Source organism: Ischnura elegans, chromosome 7, assembly GCF_921293095.1.
Source record: "Ischnura elegans chromosome 7, ioIscEleg1.1, whole genome shotgun sequence".
NCBI classification, from domain to species: domain Eukaryota; kingdom Metazoa; phylum Arthropoda; class Insecta; order Odonata; family Coenagrionidae; genus Ischnura; species Ischnura elegans.
Window position 1 is genome coordinate 22556200 of NC_060252.1, and position 23416 is coordinate 22579615.

The 23416-nt window shown below is 40.5% G+C and overlaps 1 protein-coding gene across 1 annotated transcript in view; it reads right to left on the bottom strand.

Annotated features, from left to right (window-relative positions):
* The window catches only part of LOC124162565, a gene marked incomplete at its 3' end in the record, with an annotated part of 197599 nt that overhangs the window by 26427 nt on the left and 147756 nt on the right, over positions 1-23416 (bottom strand). The window contains exons 4-6 of the mRNA XM_046539141.1: positions 10106-10434; positions 8457-8629; positions 8337-8389 (exon numbers count right to left, since the gene is read on the bottom strand). Coding sequence (XP_046395097.1) covers positions 8337-8389; positions 8457-8629; positions 10106-10434 — 555 coding nt within the window. The remainder of the gene's footprint in view (positions 1-8336; positions 8390-8456; positions 8630-10105; positions 10435-23416) is intronic.

Here is a 23416-nt window from a genome sequence, read left to right on the forward strand (position 1 = left end):
AAGGAGTAATGAAGAAAGATCGCGAGTTTCAAAAATGATGTTTGAACACATGAAAATGTTAATGGTATAACAAGAAGGGACAGCCACAATTACAACCATAGTCTAGCTTCCTGAAAGTTTCCAAAAAATCAATGAAATCATAGAAATGAGAAGAATCAGAGGCAGATTGAAATTGAAACGATTGTCATGCTTTCAGGTAGAACCTCTATTACAGTAAGTACCTTCAATAACATGCCCTAACAGTATTCCCTCAAAACAGCTACGAAAACCATAGGTGGAAACAAAATAATTTCAGTACAGAAAATGCTTCAATAAGCATCTGAATGCAAAAGGGATTTTAAGATGAAATAGGAATGAGAAAATATTTTATGGTTCCATAGTCACACCAATACAAAATAACCTTCGCAGTATTACAGTACATACTATATGCACTTACTGACCTCTGATAGCAATATCACTTCAGTGATCTCTAGTTTAAGATTCATTAAATTAAAAATACATACACACTGCCTATGTTTAAGAATTTTATTTCTTTCAAGGTCATGGTATGGATACCAATTCACCTGATTCTGAAATGGTTTTACCAGATTCAGAAGAATATTCAAACCCCAATGAGGGGAGAAATTAAACTCCAAAAGTTCATAGGTAGGAAGTATTTTTTAAATTAATAGGACATTAACTAGAGACAAAGTGATCTTGGTTTAATTGGTATAAGAACAGGTCTACTACTAGCAAAATCCATTTTCGTTGATCTGGGTGAACTCTTTGGGGCACAATATACATAGTAATTACATATTCATCACATAGTCAAGGTAGTACACCACACATTGTACAGTAAATTTAACTAGTATGTAATCACTCAATTCTTGCGCTAAAGAACAGTTACTTACAACAGAGTTTGAAAAGCCTCAACCTAGCAAGAACGTATCTCTCAACACACCATTCAAATCAATTCATTATCAGAAATTCTTGCGTTAGCCAACAAGCCTGAACGATACACAAAGGACTTTATAAGTAAAAAAATGTTATAGCTAAGTAGAGAAAATAATTCAGCAAATTAAAAATGCGTCCAAAGATAAGCATTACTCAAAAGTTCACTTAATGCGAATATTAGAGATTTATTTACAAAATTCTAGCTATGTATTAATTAGGAAAAAATAAAATGATTTGAAAGAGTAGAACTTCAGTTTCAATGGCAATCTTGAGGTAAACTAAAAAATAAATAAATAAGTGGTTACATTTCTTATAATAAGAATTACAAGTAAGATATAAATTAGAAGTATTGGTAAACGGTAACTCTATTACTTCCCAAGTATGGCTGTGTACACCCCAAAATTACACAAAAAAAGCCTGCCTACTCATTCAAAATTTCTTCTGTGGAGTAGACTTGTGCCATTTTGGTATTCTTGGCTTAAATTATTCCACAAATACATTGAATAATGTCCATTCATGAATAAAATCACCATATTCACAGTTTGGGTTAAGCACAGTAAACCAATTTATGGAAACTTTAAGTACAACAACTACCACATAAGAACATTAATATTAATATAAGAACATTAACAACAACAAGAACATAATACAAAATCAATGCATGCAACATGCAATCAAAAACGTTCTCAATGGTTAGGGGCTCCTCAGGCATGCAAATAAGTACCTATATAAATACTTCCTTAAGTTATTCATGCAATGCAGAACACAATGAGTAACATAAATGTTGGATGTTACCACACAGCCCACCGCATTCTAAATATTAGCTCCCAAGCATAAAAAAAACGTACTTTGAAGAGAACAGAAGAATATAAATTACGTATGAACACCATCACAGAGATAGTATAGAGCTTTGTCTGGTGGATTGGACATAATAGTTACAGTTCTACAGATGACAAAAGCCGTTAATTAACAGACATATGAACCCAAGGATTGCTCGGCAACCTTAGAAATTTCAGCAAGCCTCCAGGAAATAGTATTCTCACTACATACAAAGATTTTTCATTCTCCATAATAATAAACTGAATGCAAGGCAAACAAAAAAATATCGAAAAGAAAAAAAAAAAGAGGGGGATAAAGCTGTGCTGACATCACTTTGAGATTGACAAAGACAGGGCAGATCTCACTGCTTGTATTTTCTTTTACAAATGAACGTCTAAGGAGTGGTACTTACACTGACTTCAGCCTGATTTGGGGGATGTTGCCGGGTTGGGGAGGGGGGGAGGTTGAGAGGGGGTGGGAGGAGGGTGAGGGAGAGAAAAAATGGTTGCCTCGTAAAAATGCGATCGAACGTTAAAATAACTGGATTTTTTTAATGCAGCCCGAATCACACAATAGCTTTCTTTTCTATCTCTTCTCAGGGATATCTCCAATGATAGCTCAAATGATCCCATTACAATGACCATTTGACGAGTTTAACTATGTCAATTGATTAATACCACAAAAGACTTCGTGATATCATCCTGAATGCCCATTTCTCCATCTCTGACGAGATCATTCAGCCTGCTCAACAGTAAGCAGCCACAAAGAAGGAATCAAACACCCCTTTAAAAGATATTAAAACACTAGAGTGATAGATAATCTCATTTTCACAGTTCTAGAGGGCTCATCATAATACAAATTCCCTCAAAAGGACAGAACAAATTATTGTGTGATTCAGACTCAACTAATAATTGTGTTAAGATTAACTCTGCAAAGACATTTCACAATAAAATATGTACAAGTTACCTCCACTGATTTTTCACGAGCATTTGTCCTATTCATGCTAGTGGTAAAAAATTTATCGTACAATCCAAAATGCAAGTTTCTAGTATCCACCAGAGTGGCTAGAAGTAATGTTTTAAACTTCAATTAACCACAGGTCACGCAAGAGTGAGATTTACAAAAAAGTTTCCATGAAGATACAGAAAAAAGAAAATGTTTTTAAGAAATAATTATGGAAAATTTTAAGAATTCAAGTTACCAATTACCTAGTGACTTCTCAATAGAACTGAATGTCCAATACCTTCAGCTTAAAGTTGCCTTACTAGAAAGTATACTTAAATATTAACCTGTAATGTGTGCACAGTAAACACAACACCCATGTTATTAAATATGTACAAATTACGGAGATTTAAATAACTCCATTACCACTGGGATAGGTGCTCAGACCATAACTAAATCAAAAGTTACTGGCAATTTTCAATAATAAGTTTAAAATTATTTTACGACCAAGCTCAATATATTTTTTATCACCTTCAGGTAATCCGACTGAAGATAATACAAAATGTATTGAAACTGCATGCATATGAAGTAAAATTGAAGTAAATGTGGAAATTTTCAAGTAACTTTTAATTCACAAATACATTAGAACTCCACCAGATTAAGCCTGAAACAAGTCTCTTTAGGTGTTCAGATCCATTACTTTGAAGCACTTAAGTTATTTTTAAAAATTACAAAAGGAAATATGTATAAATATTTTAATAAACCCCATAAGTTTGACACTTGAAAAAATTATTTTCTACTGAACAAAACTCAGAAAGTGAAAATATGAACTTAAACTTGAATCTTATTAGGAAAATCAAGATGTCATGGAAAGGCTGAGTCTGTTTTCTTCAATTGAAGACGTTATTGCAAAAACTAGATAATAACCAAAGGTGAAGTTTCGAGAATGATGAGAAAAAAATGGTTCTTGCACTTAGAGAGATGAACATAAGATTTCAATGTTGCTTGATGAACTTATTTCGAACTTAATGTAGAAAACGTCTGCCAGTAAAGTGGAGGAGAGGCTTCATTTGTTTGTGGAAATTTCATTTCTGCAAAAATTGGTCATTATCTGGTTCTTGCAATCTGTCTTCATTGCAGCACGAATCAAATATGTACCAATCATGAATACTGATTTTGCGCCTCTATCACACAATGATTGAAATTTATTTTTTATGCTATGAATGCAACTTAGTGTGATCTATCATTAAGTCTGGAATAAAAAAGCAAGATGCATCATCTTTTTTTCTAAATCATCTTGGCGAATAATTATTCTGGATAACAGAAATATTGCATTGTGCTGACAAATAGAGTACTGGGGGACAAAAGCAAGACTTGCAGATGCCAAAATATTAAAGGCTCACAAACAAGAAAAAACGTTCCGATTGCTCAAAAGTTTGTGCTGTGCAAATTCAATACGGCATAGGCTTTTGTGGGGCTTCAATAAAATGCTGATAATCTTTAAGGTTTCCACCCGGTACATGTTAACAAATGTACAACAGTTTCACTTAGTACCCTCAGAGCAGCAGTGCAGTTCCTGACCAGATCCTCGCAGGACCACACAGGAGGATATGCCACCAATCGAGGCTCTCTCAGAGAGAACACGGATTCATAAAAAAGAAGACAATGTACGTGATTCAGGCAAATCAACCTGAAGACGATTTTCGGTGAAATTACCCATTGCCTTCACATCAACATTGTGGAATTTGGGAGCCCAAAAGATGATGAACCCTTCATTGCACACAGAGAGCCAGGGGTTTGCTCCGAGGGGTGCTTGGCTAGAGGGTAGGTTGCCTCTACTGGTAACTTTTCGGACAATAAAGTGGTTTCATATTATTTTTTTATTGCCTAAATCAAAATGTTATATTACTCCTGGAGTACACACTTATTTCACACTTTTAGATTTTGAAATGACAATATCAATTTTCACGATTACATGAAAATAAAAAATTTTCTAGCGCACGAAAACGCGACGGATAAGTATGAATGCTGGGAAAACCCCGCGTGCTGTCATTCTGGTTCCCGCTGCCGCCATGTGAGGTGATCTTGGGGTGAGCTTTGAGCGCTGATACAACGCAGGATGCTAGCAGGTAGCAGAGTACCTGCTAGTAGGTATCGCTTGGCTTAAATAAGGATTATTAATACCTTATCAAACGAAGGAAGCTTTCCGACCATAGGCAGTTTTAATAGGTGATTATTAAGAGACGCTTCCCTGAGCTCTGTGCCTCATGCATGCATTGGTAATCTCAGACGATGTAAAACTCCAATCTACTAGTTTAGAAACTAGGTCCCTGTGACATCACGTGGAGTGGCATTGCATGGGCGCCAATCTGGCCTTTTTCAAATGCGGTTAAAATATACCATTGCCATTCATCTAAACTGGGATTTCTATACCCAAATAATTTGTATATTATGAATACACTAATGGTGGGTAATGAATCACAATCAATGCCATTTGTTTTCTTTGATGAAGGAAACTACCCTATTCCTACACATCTAAATACATATGTATCATAAATTTCATTGAATATGCTATACATTTCCTTTGATTAATGCTAACAGTCATTGTTGGTTTTTACTGACATGGCTGTAGTTATGTTGGCTTGCTCTATAGATGCTTGTTTCCAAAATCTGCCCGTTTTTTTTTGCAAAATATAGGTGATAGAGGCCTAGAAACAAATGCAAAACCCAAACCTTCCCCCTTCCGTCCCCCAGGCGGTCTGACTTCATGTTTGGAAGCAAATGAATGAAGGTGGTAGCCAGTAGCTGTACAACACCCATAGTTTGCATTTCTAGCATTTGAATGGGTCCATAATTACGGTAAGGCAGGAAAATAGCTTGGGGTCCAATCGCGTTGTAGCAAAAACCATTTTTAGTGAATTCATGTCACGTGAGAGATACCTGCGGTTGTTAAGCACTCTCCTTAGCTTATGAATGAAAAAAATAATCAAACGGTTGCAATTTAAAATTTTTCCACAGGTCATGCACATGCGGTTGCCGCAAGTTGCCAAAAATTGTCTTGAACTCTTAGATATGACTGCAAAAACCTTACGCTAAATTTTTTAGAAACCTAAAAATGACTTGCTTGTACTATGTAATTATTTTGGAAAACCTCTTAACAAAGACCTCACAGCTCTGTTTACTACCAAATCCCTCAAATATGTACACACTTGATATACAACCAAATTCGTACAATACAGTTATCACATGATTTTTACATTCAGTATTTACAGAGAAAAGAAAATATATCAAATCGGGAATAGGATATTCATTTGGAACGTAAAAAAGGCAAATTGCTTCCTATGTGTGTAAATGATCCAACTTTTACCAGATATATAAATGAAGCGTTATATATGTAAGACCTGCATTGGTTGGACACAGTGAAAATTAACGCAGTGAAAAACTAAATGAATACTTCCATCAGGATTGCATACATCATTGTGACTTTAACCACGTAGAGTATTACTATTAATATTAAGTGGATGTACTTTTTGCCCTTACTCTCACACATATGTTTCACATGATGTTGAAGTTTGGTCAATTAAATTATGTGCTTAGTTCTGTGCTACCAATTCATATTTGATTGATGTTCTTGTTTATCAAACAACAATCAATGGTCCAGACCAAAAGCATAAGGGACCAGGGAAACATTATCCTAACTCACTACCTCAAGCTAGCACAAAATCTACTTGACCTGTTCACAAGGCCGAGAATTCTATTGAGCAAATTACTTCTTGGATCAGGAGGCCTGGAATGCTTTCAACTGTCCTTGAATACACTTTGACATCTGCACGCTTCAAAACAGTCGAGCCAGACAGAGATGTCTCATGACAGAAGAAATGCAGTGGAGAAGTGTTGCAAATGCACATGTTGCCCGACAAATCACAGTCCTCCATTTGCAACCCACACCCTCGCCTTACTATTTGCCATAAACACATAAATTGCCAGAAACAGCATGATTTACCCTTTCTTTAGTTATCATCTCTCTTAAGATTGTATCGAACTCTTCCATTGCTTCAGTCCTTACGTTCATCTCTGAGACCTTGGGCGTTCTAATTTCTGATATCATAAGCTTTAATTGGTTGATGTCCGAATAAACAACAGCAGTTTCACAGGCACTACTACTAGCGATTTCAGGTCTAAGATGCCAGTCTGCGATCTTGGCCCTCCTTATGTACCGACTATTTCCCACCAGTTCTTGTTGCCACTCTCCGATTGGTCTGTTTAAGTAGCCTCCTCCAACCAGTGTGGTAGGTGGCATCTATCATCTCCATTTAGTGTCCATCTGGGAAAACTCAATCCATGGGGTCCGGGCGTGAGGGTAGGACATGAAATCTGACGAGGCCAGGATTATAGTCAAAGGAGACAGATATTACTCCAAACTCAACAGCCAATTAATTGAGATTTCCCGGAATGGTGAAGTCAACGGATTGTGCGAAAAATCCACAGAGGAAAAATCATTCACCTTGACCGGGATTCGAACCCGGATCCCTCGATTAATGGACGAGTGCTTTAGCCAGTTAAGCTACCGAGGCGTCATTCTCCCCTGTGGAAATTTATATATTGTATAGTCCACAAATTTCCACAGGGGAGAATGACGCCTCGGTAGCTTGACTGGCTAAAGCACTCAGCTGGCTATCGAGGGATCCGGGTTCGAATCCCGGTCAAGGCGAATGATTTTTCCTCTGTGGATTTTTCGCACAATTTGTGCATTGCGGGTGACTCCGTAAAAGTTATCACCGTGGCTAGTCCTGGTAGACTTAAATAAAGCAGTCAACAGAGGTGATGGACACCATCAAGAATGTGGAAGGTGGAAGAAAGAAGGTTGGAAGAGACTACTTAAAACAGACCAATGGGAGTGTCACCACAATAACTGGCAGGAAAGACCTGGTATGCATAAAGAGGACCAATACTGGACTAGTACCTTTGACATTAAGACTCTGGAATTAGTGCCAGCAAAACTGCAATCTTTTGATAAACGGCATCCGATGTGGTAGCAATAAAACAATGGAGAATTTGGAATCATATCACCGTGGAATAGTTCATTCTCACCTCGCATCACCAGTCATGTGAACTCTTGCAATCTTGACTATAATCACTGACAGCAAAACAATGGAATGCTGATGCACCCACCATAATTGCAGCCTAGAGATTGTGCATCTGGCCATCTTGAGAAGAACTTCAAGAATTGTGCTCCATTAAAACATATTGGAAATCACACAAATTTAAAATTTTTATCACCGCTCATATAATTCAGAGGAGAATTGCACTTGCAAGATAGATTACTTGGATACCAATCGACAGTTTTTCTCCACCATACTTTCAATTGAATTTGCACATTTTCCATTGAAAGTACATGGGAGTCTGACATGCTTGGAGGGCCCACATGAGCTTCAGCCTGGCTGCAATTGCTGCCGTGCGCAGAGACCAACATTGCATTGCTTTCAGTCCAGTGACTATAATTTGTGATTGAGGCTTCAGATCCACAATAAATCCACCATTTTGAATGGAGTCCCTAACCCAAACATTAAGAGTGATAGAGATGAAAATGAAAGAGAGAGAGGAAGAGAGAAAGAAAACTAGACGATGGACGAGGCGCTCACCTTGAAGCGCAGCACGTCCTCCATGCGCGCCGTCGTCCGCCCCCAGCCGCCCCCTCCTCCGCCCCCCACGCAGGACGTCCCCCCCGCCACCGCCTCCCCCACCCCCTGCTCCCCCCCCACTCCCCTCGCCCCCACTCACGCACGAGTGGAAGAACGAGGGCGCCACCGAGACACCCAGAGCCTCCGACGTCATCCCGGTGTGAGCCCGCTCCGCATTCGTCGCGATCACCCGAAAGGTCCCAAACAGAAGAACAAGAAGGCGTTGCGTGTGGATTGGCAGTGAGGTGATAAGCCTACAACAGCAAGAGAAACATGGTGGTCAGCCACAGTACACCCGAATTCCTTAACCCGTCAGCGCCCAAAGTTTTTTTTAAATCACACAAACTTCATTTTTATAAAATATGATACATCTGAGCTCAACACAGTGAACACAATTCACACTGACTGAATAATAGAGGAAACCTTCTACTAAGTTTGTGCACTGAAATGTACGCTAAAATTCACATATTATATGCATTGCAAAAGTATTGGTTCGGCACTGCACTGGGTACCATATGTTACCCGAGGACGTTGATGGGTTAGTTTTTGTCAAAACTTGGCAGGGATGTACAAAATAATACACAAAACAAAGTGAAACCTCTGGAAATGGAATCGGAAGGAACCAAAATTATGATTCTACTAGATAAGAGGGGTCACACTAAAGAGATTACACAGACTGGCATTTTTTAAACACATAGATGACCGAGTTTGGGGAAACAAAAGTCATTATGCATCACTGGAAATGGCACTACCCAATACTCAACCAAAAAATTAATTTTTGATGTGCAAACATTGTTGGGCATTTAACGATTTACCTAACATTTTTTAAGCACTCAAATAACATAATAAATAAATACACGGAGGAACTTCAGTACTGAGGAAGTTATTAAGCTCAAAATTGCTGGTTGCTTCAATTTAACACATTTCTAAAAAAATGATCGTACCAACGCAAAAATGCAAAGTATCAAAATTATATGACATAATAATTTTAAATATTCAAGATTTGGAATTAAAAATAACAATTAGCTCAAAATAATAACCTCATTGCGGGTCAATACACTTAGCCTAGCATAAAGGTACAAGAGAAGAAACAAAATACAGTTCAACCTCTTTCAATTGGAGCAGAAGACACCAAAATGTTGGGACTTCCATTTAAAGCATGGCAAATAAACCCATTCAACCCCAAAAGTTGATAATGACCATTCTGCCTATTATCCCAAGCTGTCGAAAATGATCTTTAGTATATTTCTCAGTTACACTCACAATTTCTCTTCCTACGTACATAAAAGCAACCTTTAATATAACTCTGCTTATCAACTACTGAGGCTATGCTCATATACTTCAGATAAGTCACTAAAGTTTAGCACAGAAAGTATGAGGGTTCTGGGTGAACCCTTCGAGGGTACAACACACCGGGGCCGGGAACCAAGCCAGTAAAAGTTTAGCACAGTGGACGATGAACTAATGGAGGCATTTTCTGCATGAACATGTCAAGACAAGTTCAGTTCCTAAAATGGCCACATGTAGGGATTTGGCCACATGTAGGGATTTTTACGGTGCATGCAAGCTGGGATAGGTTAAAGCAAGGGCTGATGATGCATTAAGGGTTGCTTTGCTGTACAGGGTCGACTCGGAATACAGCCCTAGAACTAGCTTATTCTACTTTAAGGAATTAAGAATTGACATTCAATGCACTACTATATTGATGAAAGCATTCCGTGACTAATTACCTGTGTATCTGGTCCCTCTGTTCAACAATGTCCATCACCGTGGCGCCACCCTCATTACCTTCGAGGCAGCCCTCCCCAGGCACAACCGTTGAAGCCCCTATCACATCAAAAAGCCTGCGTTCACCCTCCCATCCAAATATGCCACCTGGGAGCTTCCGAAGGAACTTCTTCAGGACAGAGGCGATGGTGTACGGGGAGAAGTTGTCTATGTTCACCAATCTGCCATTCTGAAGAAAGTGAACCAACTTCTTCATGTTGCCTTGGTGGCCTGGTGCTCGGAACACATCTTTCTTGAATGGAGCTTCTTTGTTCAGCTTCAGAATGAGCACCTGGAATGCAAACAGGCGGAAATACATCAAAACACAGATCACAATGGGTCATCATAGTTTTAATTTTTTATGAGTGAGGCGACAGCTATGTTTGTTTTTCGCCTCTCAGAGACACATATGTATAAATAAAACATATTAAAAGGTATCTCCAGGTGATAGCTTGTATTTTAAGATACTTTTCTATTCCTCTAAGGTATATTCCGAATAGTTTTGTCATAAGGCCAGTTTATTTCAGTAACAATATAATTATCCAACACATTCAATGATATTGCCAAGGACTTCTGTGAGATTCCCTCTTCACCATGAATAAACAACCAACTCATGAAATAAAAATCTGCCTGTGGACTAGAGGAGGAGTATATAACATTACGAAAAATACACGGATTTTCTCTGATATAAAAATTGCCACTGAGAAATTTCTGCTTTGGTAAAAGTATCAAATTTAAGATATAGGAACACGCTGAGAATCTTGTCAACATTTTCCTGTGTCTTTAACATTAGGGCAGTCAACTCTTCCGTATTTTCTATCTTTAAATGATCTACTGATTTGACACCTCAACCAGATCACCACTCTTAATCCTCAATATTATCCCTTGGCAGTGCTTCAACCATCGACTCATACGATATGGAGTGTTGAACTCAACCCAGAGTAGTCTACAAGCATGTAAATATCATCATGCATTCAGCAGGCACGTGGCCAAAAATTACCAACGACGAGTGCTTGGGTGGTATGTGGGTTGCTTGTGGAGGTAATTTTTTACAAATTACATGCATCAGAAAAACATTAATTTCATTAAATAAGCTATAAAATTCGTTCGCATAATGTTGAAATTTGTATTTATCATTGGTTTTTACCAAAATCTGATGTAGCTATTATGGCTTGGTCTTCATATGCCTTCGTTTCCAAAATTCGCCTGATAATTAAAAAAAAATTAAACCTTAACTAAAAAACCTAAGGCACTGGCAGTAGCAGTTATTGATATCAGATTTTTATAAAATAACTTATGTCCCTGTAAGGGGGTGTAGGGCAGGCAGTCGCCACAAGAGAAACATTAATGGGAGGGAGGGCTGGTGGAGCATAAATGAGCGGGAAAGTTAACGCGAAACTTTGGAACGCGTCGAGCCGTAGGCATTTTTTCAGGTGATTTTGCATCCGTGTTTTGCTAATTCTAACCGCGAATCGTGGACGAAGACACAAAGGAATGAAAAATAAAATAATATGGAACTGATAAGTAAACTCCGGCAAGAAATTGATGCGGTTAAGAAACATCTTAGTTCAATTTTAATAAATTTTGTGCGGCAAGAAAAAGGATAGAGGGCGTCCAGATAAGACGCTAATTTTTCCTATCATCGCCCCAAAGCTGTGAATCTAAGTTTGTAATTAATCTGGATTATTATTTACTCCTATTTATTCTAAAACACGGCCACAATAAGTCAAGAAAAAATGACAGGTGGAGTGATACTCGTCCTTCCTCTTATTCGTCGAGAAGACCAAAGGGCGGCACTCCCACAGTTAACATCGCCACTGCGTCACGAGGAAGCATTTTTACACCAGGACACACTCACGATGTCAAGGGTCAGAGGCGGAATTTCGGGAGGAAGTGAGGGCGAAAGCATGGCTTAATATGGCCGCCTTGCGCAACACCAATACCACGAAGTCGACTTCGGGCTGAGTCACGAATATAACAATGGAAGATTTAGCTCTCGTCGGCTCTTATAATTTTTGTCACCTACCGCGCATTTAAATGGGTTAGCAAAACTTGCCACTCGCATCGCTGAGCATAAATGAGTCCAACGTTTCAAAACAGATATGATGCGAATCGGTGGAAAATTATAGCTTAGGTGGAGATTTGTTTTTAAGCCGTTGGATATTCAAGAGTGGGGTTTTTACTGACTCTGGATTGAAATTACTTCGTAACTGTCGGGAAGTATTTAATGGAACATTGAAAAAATTGCATAGATGAGTTCTAAAACACGGCCACAATAAGTCAAGAAAAATCAAACAGGTGGAATGACACACGTACTTCTTCTTATTCGTCAAGGAGACTAAGAAAGGTATGATGGGACTCGGTTGAAAATCTCCGTGAGCAGTGCATGGCGCCATAGGGGATTTGCTCGGCGCCATTACCTGCCGACCCGCGCGCCCACGAATATTACAAAAGAGAATCCTCAAGTCGGCCTCAAAAAATACTTTGTCGCCCACCGCGCATTTAAATGGGTTCACAAAATTCGCCACTCGCGTCGCTGACGGACAAATTGATCTGATTTTCAAGGGGAAATATGGAATAATTAAGGGCACAAACCGAAATTTATATACGCGATGATGTGATCTATCAATTTCATTACTTTTCCATGATGTTTCTCGCGATTATAAACGTTGTAGTGCAAAATATTGAAAAAAAAGAGGATCGCATTGCACTCATCACCGCGCCGCGAACATTTTTGAAAACCGATTAAAATATGACCGAAGTGGAGACAGAAATCAGCCTTATATGGGGATGGAATTGGGTCTCCTCTATGCAGTCCCTTTGTGCGCACCAAAGGGGAACGGACTACGGGGGTGGATGGAGGGGGACAGGAGAGGGGGTGAGGAAGGAATCCTACGCGCGCAATACGCGCGGAAGTAGGGGAGCGTGGCGGGGCAGGGTTGAGTGCTCAATTCACAAAGACCTTCCGGTTGGGCCACGCAGGGAAATTAAATGCTCCGAGCAGCGTTACCTCTCGCTCCGCAGTGCAAAAACTTACTTTTACAAAATGTTATCATTTCGTATATCTTAGTGAATGCTTATAGTAGTTGTGTTTGGATTTTTTTTAATAATAGTATTTTAGCAAAGTTCTTTGATTGCCAACTTAAAAAGAAAGTCTGCCGACGAATTCTGCCAGGTGATTTCCCAAATACTTGCATTCAGCCTTTCAACTGTGACGATTGTATTAATTTTCCACACTGAGAGAATAGGTTTGGATGCTACACCCTAAACGCTTTTGGGCGGGGAGGTTTGGATGCGCCATTAAGAATCATGCGACGTCAGAATTAACTCTTTGGATGTGAGAACCAAAGACAAAGAATGTCACACCAAACACGTCCAAGAACTTTCAGGGTTCAAGGCGAACCCTGATGAGGGTACAACGCACCGGGGCCCGGAACCAAGCCAGGGGCTTATACGCCAGGAATCCCGGGGAGGGGGAGGAGAGAGGAAGGAAAAAGGATGGAGACGCCGTCGCGATCGGAGCCCGCCGGCGCCTCCAGGGAAGGGAAAGGGTTGGAAGGGAGGGAGAGAGGGATAAAACACTCCAGTGCTATGGAAGCAAAGGAGGCCCAATCTAGCGAAACCAAGCAAAGCTATTTCCCTGCCACCATCCCGGAAGGATTTTCCTATGAGGAAGAAAAATCCCAGATAGGGACAGTGGGAAACCAAACACGTCCAGTAAACGTCCCTTGGATGGGAGAACCAAAGTTATGGTTAGTGCACTCTACCGGTTTAGGTGCGAAATCTAAATCTATTGTTACGTGCCGGTGCACCATGCTAGTTCCAAATTGTTGATTTTTCTATTTAAGTTGCTCAAAAATTTATATTTCTTGTCCTTGAGGGGTGCAGCCCCAGGACAATTAATAAATTTCAGCCATTCACACAAGTTTTTGCGATACTATAGCCTGAATTTTTTTTTCGTCCCTTCAGCAACGATATCTCCAATAATGGTGGAAAAAATTGTTCCCACGCAATGATTCTCCACTATAGCTCTAGAGATGACAATCCCAAACTTTTTCCTATCACATCACTCAGCGCGTCCCTTTTTCGGTCGCAGAAACCATCGCTGGCACCGACTTTCAGCCAATGTAACGTCATTCTCGGCTTATGACTTAATGACAGTTGTAATTAATGAAAGCAATGGAGCGGAAGAAGCGATGGAAAATGGGCAGGTGGGAATGACTGCGTGAATCGGGAAATGATTGGTCGATAGATCACTATTTTGGTCCCACAAAACCTATAACACTGGAGCTATAAAATTATCGTTAATTCATACTTAAGATTGTCCACTGAAGCCCTCCATTCCTGCCTATCTTTCCCCGAGGCTCTCCTTCCCCGTATCTTTCATCATCGGTCCCACGCACTTGTTCGTTGGCTTCCTCTCAGTTTGGGCTACTCAACGTTTGATGCTTTTCGAGTGAGGTTGGCACCGCCAAAATATATAATCATCCCACTATTATTATCAACAACGTATTATAACGGCGAAGGCAGCTTTGAATGGAATACGACTAATTAAATTTAACAACAACACCTGCCTGCTCCACTTGGACCTACCAACTTGTAATTCGTATTAAGGGACAAACGAAATTCTCCCTCTTTTCCTCTTTCATATTCCTCCTCGCCCCTTACGAAACAACTCTCTGCTTCACATTCCGCGATTCCGTCTCTCCATCTCTCAACGCTCTCTGTTCCACCGAATCCCCTCCTTGTTTAACTCCCTAGCTTCAAAATCCCTTCCCTGGACCTATTTTCCTCTGACACTAGTTACAAAGCTACCTTAAAATGCCATCTGAATAATTCACCTATGTCTAATCAATAGTGCCCCTTCTTATGTTTGATAATTTTGTTTTCTGTTAGTTTTTATTTTTGTGTGCTATTGATTGTTATCTTTTAGTTATTATTTATTTAATGAACAGCCAATGTAAAAGCCTTTGTGTCGTTTTTGGTGATGAAATAAATAAATAAATTACATTCGATTTCGTATCAATAAATCCTTTTCTTCCTCTCCTCATCCTCTCTCGATTACCTGAATGTAATTATGCATCCGGTTGTTATTATTATTATTACGCCGTTATACGCGTGAACACGAGTTTGCGTGAACCATTGAGTCAATAACTTCGGTCTGATCTTCTCCTACATAAAACTTCTTCTCCTCAACATAGGATTAGGACAATTCAAAGGGAAACTCCCCGTCACTGTATCTTGAAATCCCATTCTCCTGCGCCTCCGCTTTACCTTACAGTCTTCCCTTTAACATTCTCTGCCTGATCAGTGTTCGTTCCATACATACCTTCATCTACATCTACATAATACCCTGCGAGCCACCTCTAGGGTGTTTGGCAGGGGGTGATCAATCACCAGCATGCAGCATGCATTTGGACTCCCACATGCACACCACACCGTCCAAAAAACGTCCCGTATAATAACAAACTATACTACTATATGCTGTTAGAAATAGAATATAGAATAGAAATTCAGAAACATGCTTTAAGTTTTACATAGGTTAGTAGGCTACACTACAAGTCATGCAATCTATTTACGAGTTCTATTGCTGCCGTTATAATCTCTTATTGATCGTGGAAAAAATGACATTCGGAATCTGTCTGTTCTGCAATCTATCTCTCTTATTTTATTTATATGATCTGATCTTCCGTAGTACGTTGGCGTCCGCAAGATATGGTTAACTTCGTCAGAAAAGACACTGCTCTTGAATTTATCTAAAAGGTTTAGTCTATTTTTCAATCTACGGTCCGACAGAGATTCCCATCCGAGTTTATCTAAGAGGTCAGTTACACTAACAAGACTATCGTAACGACCTTTCACATACCTGGCAGCTCTTCTTTGCACGCGTTCTAACTCTGTTATTAACCCTTTTTCATGAGGGTCCCAAACACTGGCAGCGTATTCCAGATGTGGCCTAACGAGGGAAAAGTAGCTAATTTCTCTCACTTTGTCGCAATTATTCTGTAATTCCAAATGAAAATGGCCAAATACGATTTTCTAATGAACCTTTCAATGATTCATTCACGCGAGCCATTACTAGCGCGCAATGGGCGGTCACTAATGGACTTCCAAACAATGCCGGTATTTCGGTACAATCTGCGACGAAAACAGAATCTGAGCAAAAATTAGGAAATAGGGAATAACACCATCCACGCCGTCCTTATTTGTCTGTTTTCCCTCGGAATCCCGATTTTATAAAAATTTTCGGATTCCCGACTATTCTCGTCTATGAGACACCTTGCAATATAACAAGGTTAGTGATACAAATCAGTAGGGCAAGAGGGTGGCCGCGACAAATCCACGCCTTTCCCTCACCGAGGAAGACGCGCCACAGAAGCGAACATTTCCGGAGGCGAGGAGGGCTCTCGTCCGCTGATCGAAGCCGCGGTGGTGTTCGCGGGAGATGAACCTCGTCCCCCTTCGCATGTGGTGCACGACCTCAAAGCGGCGGCGAAGCAGACCTGCGCGCAGCGAAACACTGAGCGCAGGTGTGCAGAAAAATACGCTTGCAACAAATTTGAAATCAGCCCCTAACGAACGCTTTGAGGCTCCAACAGTAAATATTAACGCGTACTCGATGCCATCCATCATTCTTCTAACAAATTATAACAGCCAAATCCCGCACACAAGACATAGAATTTGAGTTGAAGTGGTTCTTAGCAGCATCGATGTCTTTTCCTGAGTTTAATTCTCAATTCCATATTATTTATTGTTCGTCGCCCATACTTGGGACAAAAGGGGACGTTTTATAATTTCAGGTTGGCTACCACTAAGTAAACGGTGTGATTGGTGAGAACGGTATCAATTGGTGCATAATAATACTGTCTTCAAAGAGTAGTGTTGATATTAGTAAAATTAAGCATTGCAACATTTCCACAGTTTTATTTTGACACTTCACGTTTCGTTGTTACAAACAACATTATCAAGTTTTTGCATTTCTTCGGGGTTTTCTTCCTCGTCTGGTTTCTGCCTCGCATATATACCGCAGGCTGGATGGGAGCTGCTCTGTGATTGGCTGCCTGACTGAGCGCTTCTCTCTTACCAACAGCCGTCACCTTCGACCTGAAGACGCTGGCAGTGTAGCCAGCGGAACTGTTGTCTATAAACAAGCTGACGCCGAAAAAAACCCTGAAGAAATGCAGTGATCAGACCATCGCCGCGGAAACCTACGTTCTAACAACATTATAAAGTGTCTGTCTGTCAAATCCAAAGGACAAGACAGAAATATTTTTAAAAAGTGGGGTGCACTAAGTCTCATGTGGCTCGCGCAGTACGGCTTACGCGGGGCAAAAACTAACTGGCCGTAGTTTCACCATAAGGGTAAAGGAACATGAACGATATTTCAATAAAGGGGACGATCGGTCAATGGTAGCCAAACATCAAATGGAAACAGGTCATAATTGTAATTTCGACGTAGAAATTCTCCACTTAGAAACAAAATGTTCATGTGTTTTTTACAGCTAAGTTTTGTTGCTGTTAAATGTAATAAAAACCCTACTACAGTGTCCCAAGTTAGGGTAATTTAGTTTTAACATGGTAGAGACACTAGAAAACGAAGGTGTGCCAAGTAAGGGGAGGTATCCCTAACCGCTACAAAACAAAATAAAAATTAATAAAAAAGAATGGTAGTTAACAATTCCTTAATTTCACAGTGCTAAGGCTCAACGGTTTTGTTTCCATTCCGAGACATCTTCTCCCACGATTCGCGTCAAAGGGACTGCATAGAGGAGGCCCCAGTTTGTCCCGAGGAATCTTGATTCATCTTGCCACTTTAGACGCATTTTAATCGGTCTTCAAAAATGTCCAAAGCGCGGCGACGAGGCGGTAGCGATCCATTCATTCCTATTATTTTCTATAAACTTTTTGCACCCGCGATGAGTAGCATTCGAAAGCAATGGAATTGATAGCTAATATAATCTCGAATTCAAATTTCGTGTAACAGCCCTAATTATGTTATACCATTTCCCGTGCAATTCGATTCGGTCCACCGTCAGCGATATTTTAAAACCGGTTAAAATGCGCGGAGGAAGATAGTGCATCTAGAGGCGACTGGAGGATCCAGCATTGTAATATTCGCGAGTTTGACTCGTCAATTCGGTGATTGAGAGGAGAACTGCGTCGAACAAATCTCAGGACCGCAACGCATAACGGTGATGGGCATAGGCGGATCCAGGGGGGGGCACGTGCCCCCCCCAGACCCTCAAAAATACGCAAGATTTTTAATACGGTACCATTATCATTGCGTTCGTTTTGTATTACGAGGTATCCTTGTGCCCCACCCAGAACAAAATCCTGGATACGGCCTTGCTTGTGCCCCTCCCAGAAAAAAATCCTGGATCCGCCCCTGGTGATGGGCCTGTTAAGCTTCCTTGTGGGACTCCATGCGTCTGTTTTCCAAGTCATTATTTCTTGTAGGTTAGTTATGTTCTCCCCAAAGTTTTTGAAACAACAAGTCTTTAATTCAGAATTATGCCGTTTCTGTGAATATATCTGCTTTTGATATGGCCTATACTGTTTTTTTTTTAATATTTCGATTCAATAAATTACTGTGAAACTGTCGTTAGAAACTGTTTGCAAATAAACATAGAATAAGTCTCTGACATTTACCTCATGATGGAGATGGATGGAGATTCACTGAAACGCTAGCGGAATTCTGAATTAAAGAATTATTATTTCCCGATCAACAATACAAGGAACAAAACTAAATTAATAAAAAATGTTGGCAATATCTCATTGCATTCCCTTCAGGGTCCTGGTTTTCGTCAAATGTCCTTGGCCCACCCCTGCAGAAAGCACGGGTAGTGCTGAGTGCACAGCTGGGCGTCGCGTCGTATCACGGGCGCGTGGGTTAGAGGCGTTCGAGGGCCCCTGATGGGGGAAGAGCCTTTCATATGGGGGGAGGAGACATCATTGTGCACGCTACCCGCAGCGACGCCACGGAATACGACGACGCGTGGGGTTGGAGAGAACAACCCCAATGACGACGGCGGCGGCCGAGGCTACAGCGTCCGACACGATGGACCAGCCCGCGAAGAAAGAGGAATCGACTTGACAACTATATCGTCGTTGCGAAGGCTAATGCGGAGAGCAGTAGATACTGCCACTGATTCCGGGTTTCCAACGCGTTGTGTGATATCTGATGACGATAGTTACGGTCCAGCATCTTCTGGCCCGAAGATTCTAAATCTACATAATACCCAGCGAGCCACCTCTAGGGTGTTTGGCAGAGGGTGATCAATCACCAGCATGCAAGAGGATGCCCACACGCAGATTCTGGCGAGAATGCAGGCGAAACTGCAGTCAACAGAGATCAAACAACGGATTACAAAGCCCGAAAACTATGCCAATTCCGTCGAATTTACATTAAAGAAGTACCGCATACCCACCACTAGATTTGTCTTTTCTTGGTGACGATTTACTCGCTTTGAACTTGGTTGACATCTTGAAACTTTGAGGGTGTATACAGAACATCCCTTGTCAGCATTTTCCAGTAGCAGCTGCCTCGGTAGGGGTGACTAGGTGGAGTTATTAAGACTTGCGTTTGGATTTCGAACCCAGAGCTATGAAAAGATACGAATGAAGATCTTTAAAAACTGTCTCCACGATTTCGTGAATTGTGCGGAATGAGGAAAGATTTCTTCTGCCTGCTTCGTAGCCATAAGTTCAAAAGCAAACCAAGGAGAACAGAAAGGGCGGAATTTCTCATGCTTTAAATATTTCGCAACATATTGCTCTCTTCCTGACCACTTCAAAGATATCACGGGGCATTTCCACTTAAGCGTAGTTTAATAAAGTTAATATTCAAGGTCAGAGTTCCATAAATTTAATTTAATCTACATTTACATTCTACCCCGCAATCGGCCTCAATAGCACCTTAGCTCGGTCTTAGGACACCAGCCGTTAACAGATCATAAGGAAAAGTAGAGCGCGACCTGAGTTCCGCCTACAATTTATTGAAGTCCCTCGTTATTATCTTGGGGAAAACGAATTATTAAATCTATTCGTTCAACAAAATATCTCTCTTAATTTATCGTTTTTGTCGGTCCTACTCAAATACAACGAGCTTCTCACATGTTCTCCGCGTCGCTCTGAAAGATGCCTGTTCATAAGCTTTTTATTTCTCAGGCAATCTATTCATAATAAAACCGATTAATAAAAAATGCTTTTCTTAAAAATAGCATAAGATGGTGGAATCAAACGAGAAGTTGGTAATTTCGTACTTATGACTAAAAAAATTAAAATGGTAATTTCACCTTTGCTAATTACAAGTCTGCAATTGCGTCACGACTGTACATGGAATACTATTAGCAGACACTACTTCGGGTTTAAAACGCATTTAAATGTAAAACGCTAGGGCCACCACATCCTACGAGAGTAAACTTAGCGCTCACAGCCTTACTTTTTTGACCAATGTGAGATTTTTGAAAAGGGATCGTGAAAACTGAAACCTTTGCAGTATTTCGATGGCTTAAAATAGACGACCATTATCCACACCCTACCTTATTCATGGAGGATTTTTATATTCAAGGAAGAAAAAAATGTTTCCCGCGCAAAGCAACGAGGAGAGGCCATTTTATTTATACCTTCACCCACATTTTTCCTAAAAAAGAAACAAAGGTTTCATAATAGCATCATCGAGATTGAACCTGCCTGAAATAAAAGGCTATTTTGGTGAAAGAATAAGGTTTAGTCAGCCGCTTAGCATTTTTATTTTCATATTATTTCGAGGAGAGTGCTAGTTACCCACACAATCACTACACTCGAGCCAAATGCTTCGAGAGAAGGGGCGAGTATGAAAAATTAACAAGGTGAACTTTCTTCTTTTCTCGACCGCGACTTGATCACGTAGCTACTAAAGATAGGGAGCCCACTGGTCCATGAGGAACTAACTAGGGGATATCGACCAAAAGCAGTCAAGCCAATACTGCACCATTCAAATTCCAATATTTCCCGAGAAAATTATTGCGATTTTTAAGAGAAATAATCCTTTCACGTGAAGTATTTTCTCCGTCATCACTGATTATTATTTTAACATTCAATTATTGCGATAAATTTTTGTTTCTCTATTACTAACCGGTAGTCATATTTTCGTGGTAGCAAGTTCTTATCTTTAGCACTCTCCTAGTTTCTGTTCTGACCCTTAAGGCTAGGTTAAGAGCTGCATTCCTGGCGTGGAATCACCACGTGCCACACCAAACCCTGGCGGTGGCTTGCATGGTACCTCGATGATATATATCGTGGATCGATATTAAGATCGGGTGACAAGATCGATGTTATCAATGGCAGCTCGACTTTACGAAGTACAGTATAGTACTCTCTCTTGCTGAGCATCTCCATGGCTGCGACTTTTCCTTCCGTCTACCTCATATCGCGCGCACCCCACCTCACCTTTTTGTCGCTTCGGTGCGTCGCTCTTCTTCACGCTGTGCCTGCCACAGGTCGAGTTTCCACCAGTGCCTCCTTTTAAAGGGGGTGGGCTCGATGCCTCTACGTCACAACCAACTCCTCCTCCGCTTCTACCGTGCGAACACACTCAAGGATGTGCATTCAGGATGGTGACGTTCACAACATATACTTTTCTCTTATCCTACAGTACACTCTTCGATAACACTTTCAGCCCAAAGGTAAAATTTTTAAAATTGTACGGTTCCGAAAAATTTTTAGTAGCGTAGTCGACCGTCATCTATAGATGACCCTCGGTCTCAGAGTGTAGTGGCCTAATGTTGATCAGACTCGCCCAATCACGAATGTAACAACAGAGAATACTCCAATCGACCTCTAGATGTGCTGTCCTACTCCGCACACTAAAGTGGGTTAATAATAGGTATCACTTTCACAGCCGACGGGAAAAGCCATCCTAATTTAATGGAGAAATAATAATAATTTTAACATTTAAAAAATAATACAATTTGCAACAAAAATGTCTACGTTAATATCGGAAGAAGGTGGTCGTATGCTCTTTTCTTAAGTCTTTTGTATTAAGTTTTGGTCGCGTGATAATATTTCGGGAAAAACAATCAAGAGTTATAATAGTTTCCAGAAAAAATACTTCAGCTATGCCAATGACTTACTGGTTCCACGCCTATCAATTCATATTCAAATATTATTGATTTCCCAGAACTAAAATATTTGAAGGACACAAAACCATGCAAGGCCAGAGCGGAAGAACTCGGAGAAAGTCGAATCTTTTCCATGGATACGACGCAGGAGTGAATCATGGGCCACGCGATTGGGCGTCATTTGAATAATTTCTTCCGACAAAATAACACGCTTCGCGCAGAACATAATGGCCCCGTAAAACAAAAAAATAACGGGCTCAGGACAGACCCTTGAGGAAGACATAATCACGGGCGTCATGGCGACCGAAAACAATGCGCGCGCGCCCAACTACAGTTCCGATTTTCCGGAATCGGGGAGTCGTCACAGCGTAGACAACGAGATCAAGCAAGCAAAGGCCGGAACACCACCTCCCCCACTTCTATTTAGACTGCCTACGTGAAGCGCGCTTTCAATCGCAGAGTTCAATAACGTTATACTTTCGTACCTTGCCGCGGGCTACATTTTATGTGCCGATGCAATCTCATTTGAAATACATATACACTAAGGAAACAATTTTTATTATTCAAGACGGATTTTTACGCAATTATTACAGTGCAATAGTAAAATGTTTCGTCCCTTACTACAGCATTCTTACGGCAGAGTTCGAGAAACAAAAAATCACAAACATTCGAACGGCTCATTCTATGGGCCACTTCTCTATCATTAAAAAAATCATTCATTATTGTATCCTAGCGAAAAAAATAACCAGATTAATGGTACATAGAGAATATTCCTATCAACGTGTTTCATAGAAGGACTGTCTCACATATAGGATAAAATCGCATAGAACGCTTCATGGGCCTTAAGCAGCAATTACTTGATAATCACAATAATTATTAATTAGATATGTTCCGTACCAACCAAATATCAGCTGCCTAAATAACTTAATGCAAGAAAAGTTTCAATGTACTCCCATTGGGACGTAAACAAAAACACGCATATTAATTAATCAATAGATGACAATCGAAATTCGGGTGTTCAGGCCTCTACATCTCAGGGGTTAAGGTCATGCAGTGCAAGTGCCGTCACGTGGCGCCTTGAGTAGTCCTACCAAGACCGTGGAGAACAATAGGGGGAGGGGTTACCCCTGCTACCCCCTCATCCCCCCTCCGGATTTTTATTTCGAGTAGAGA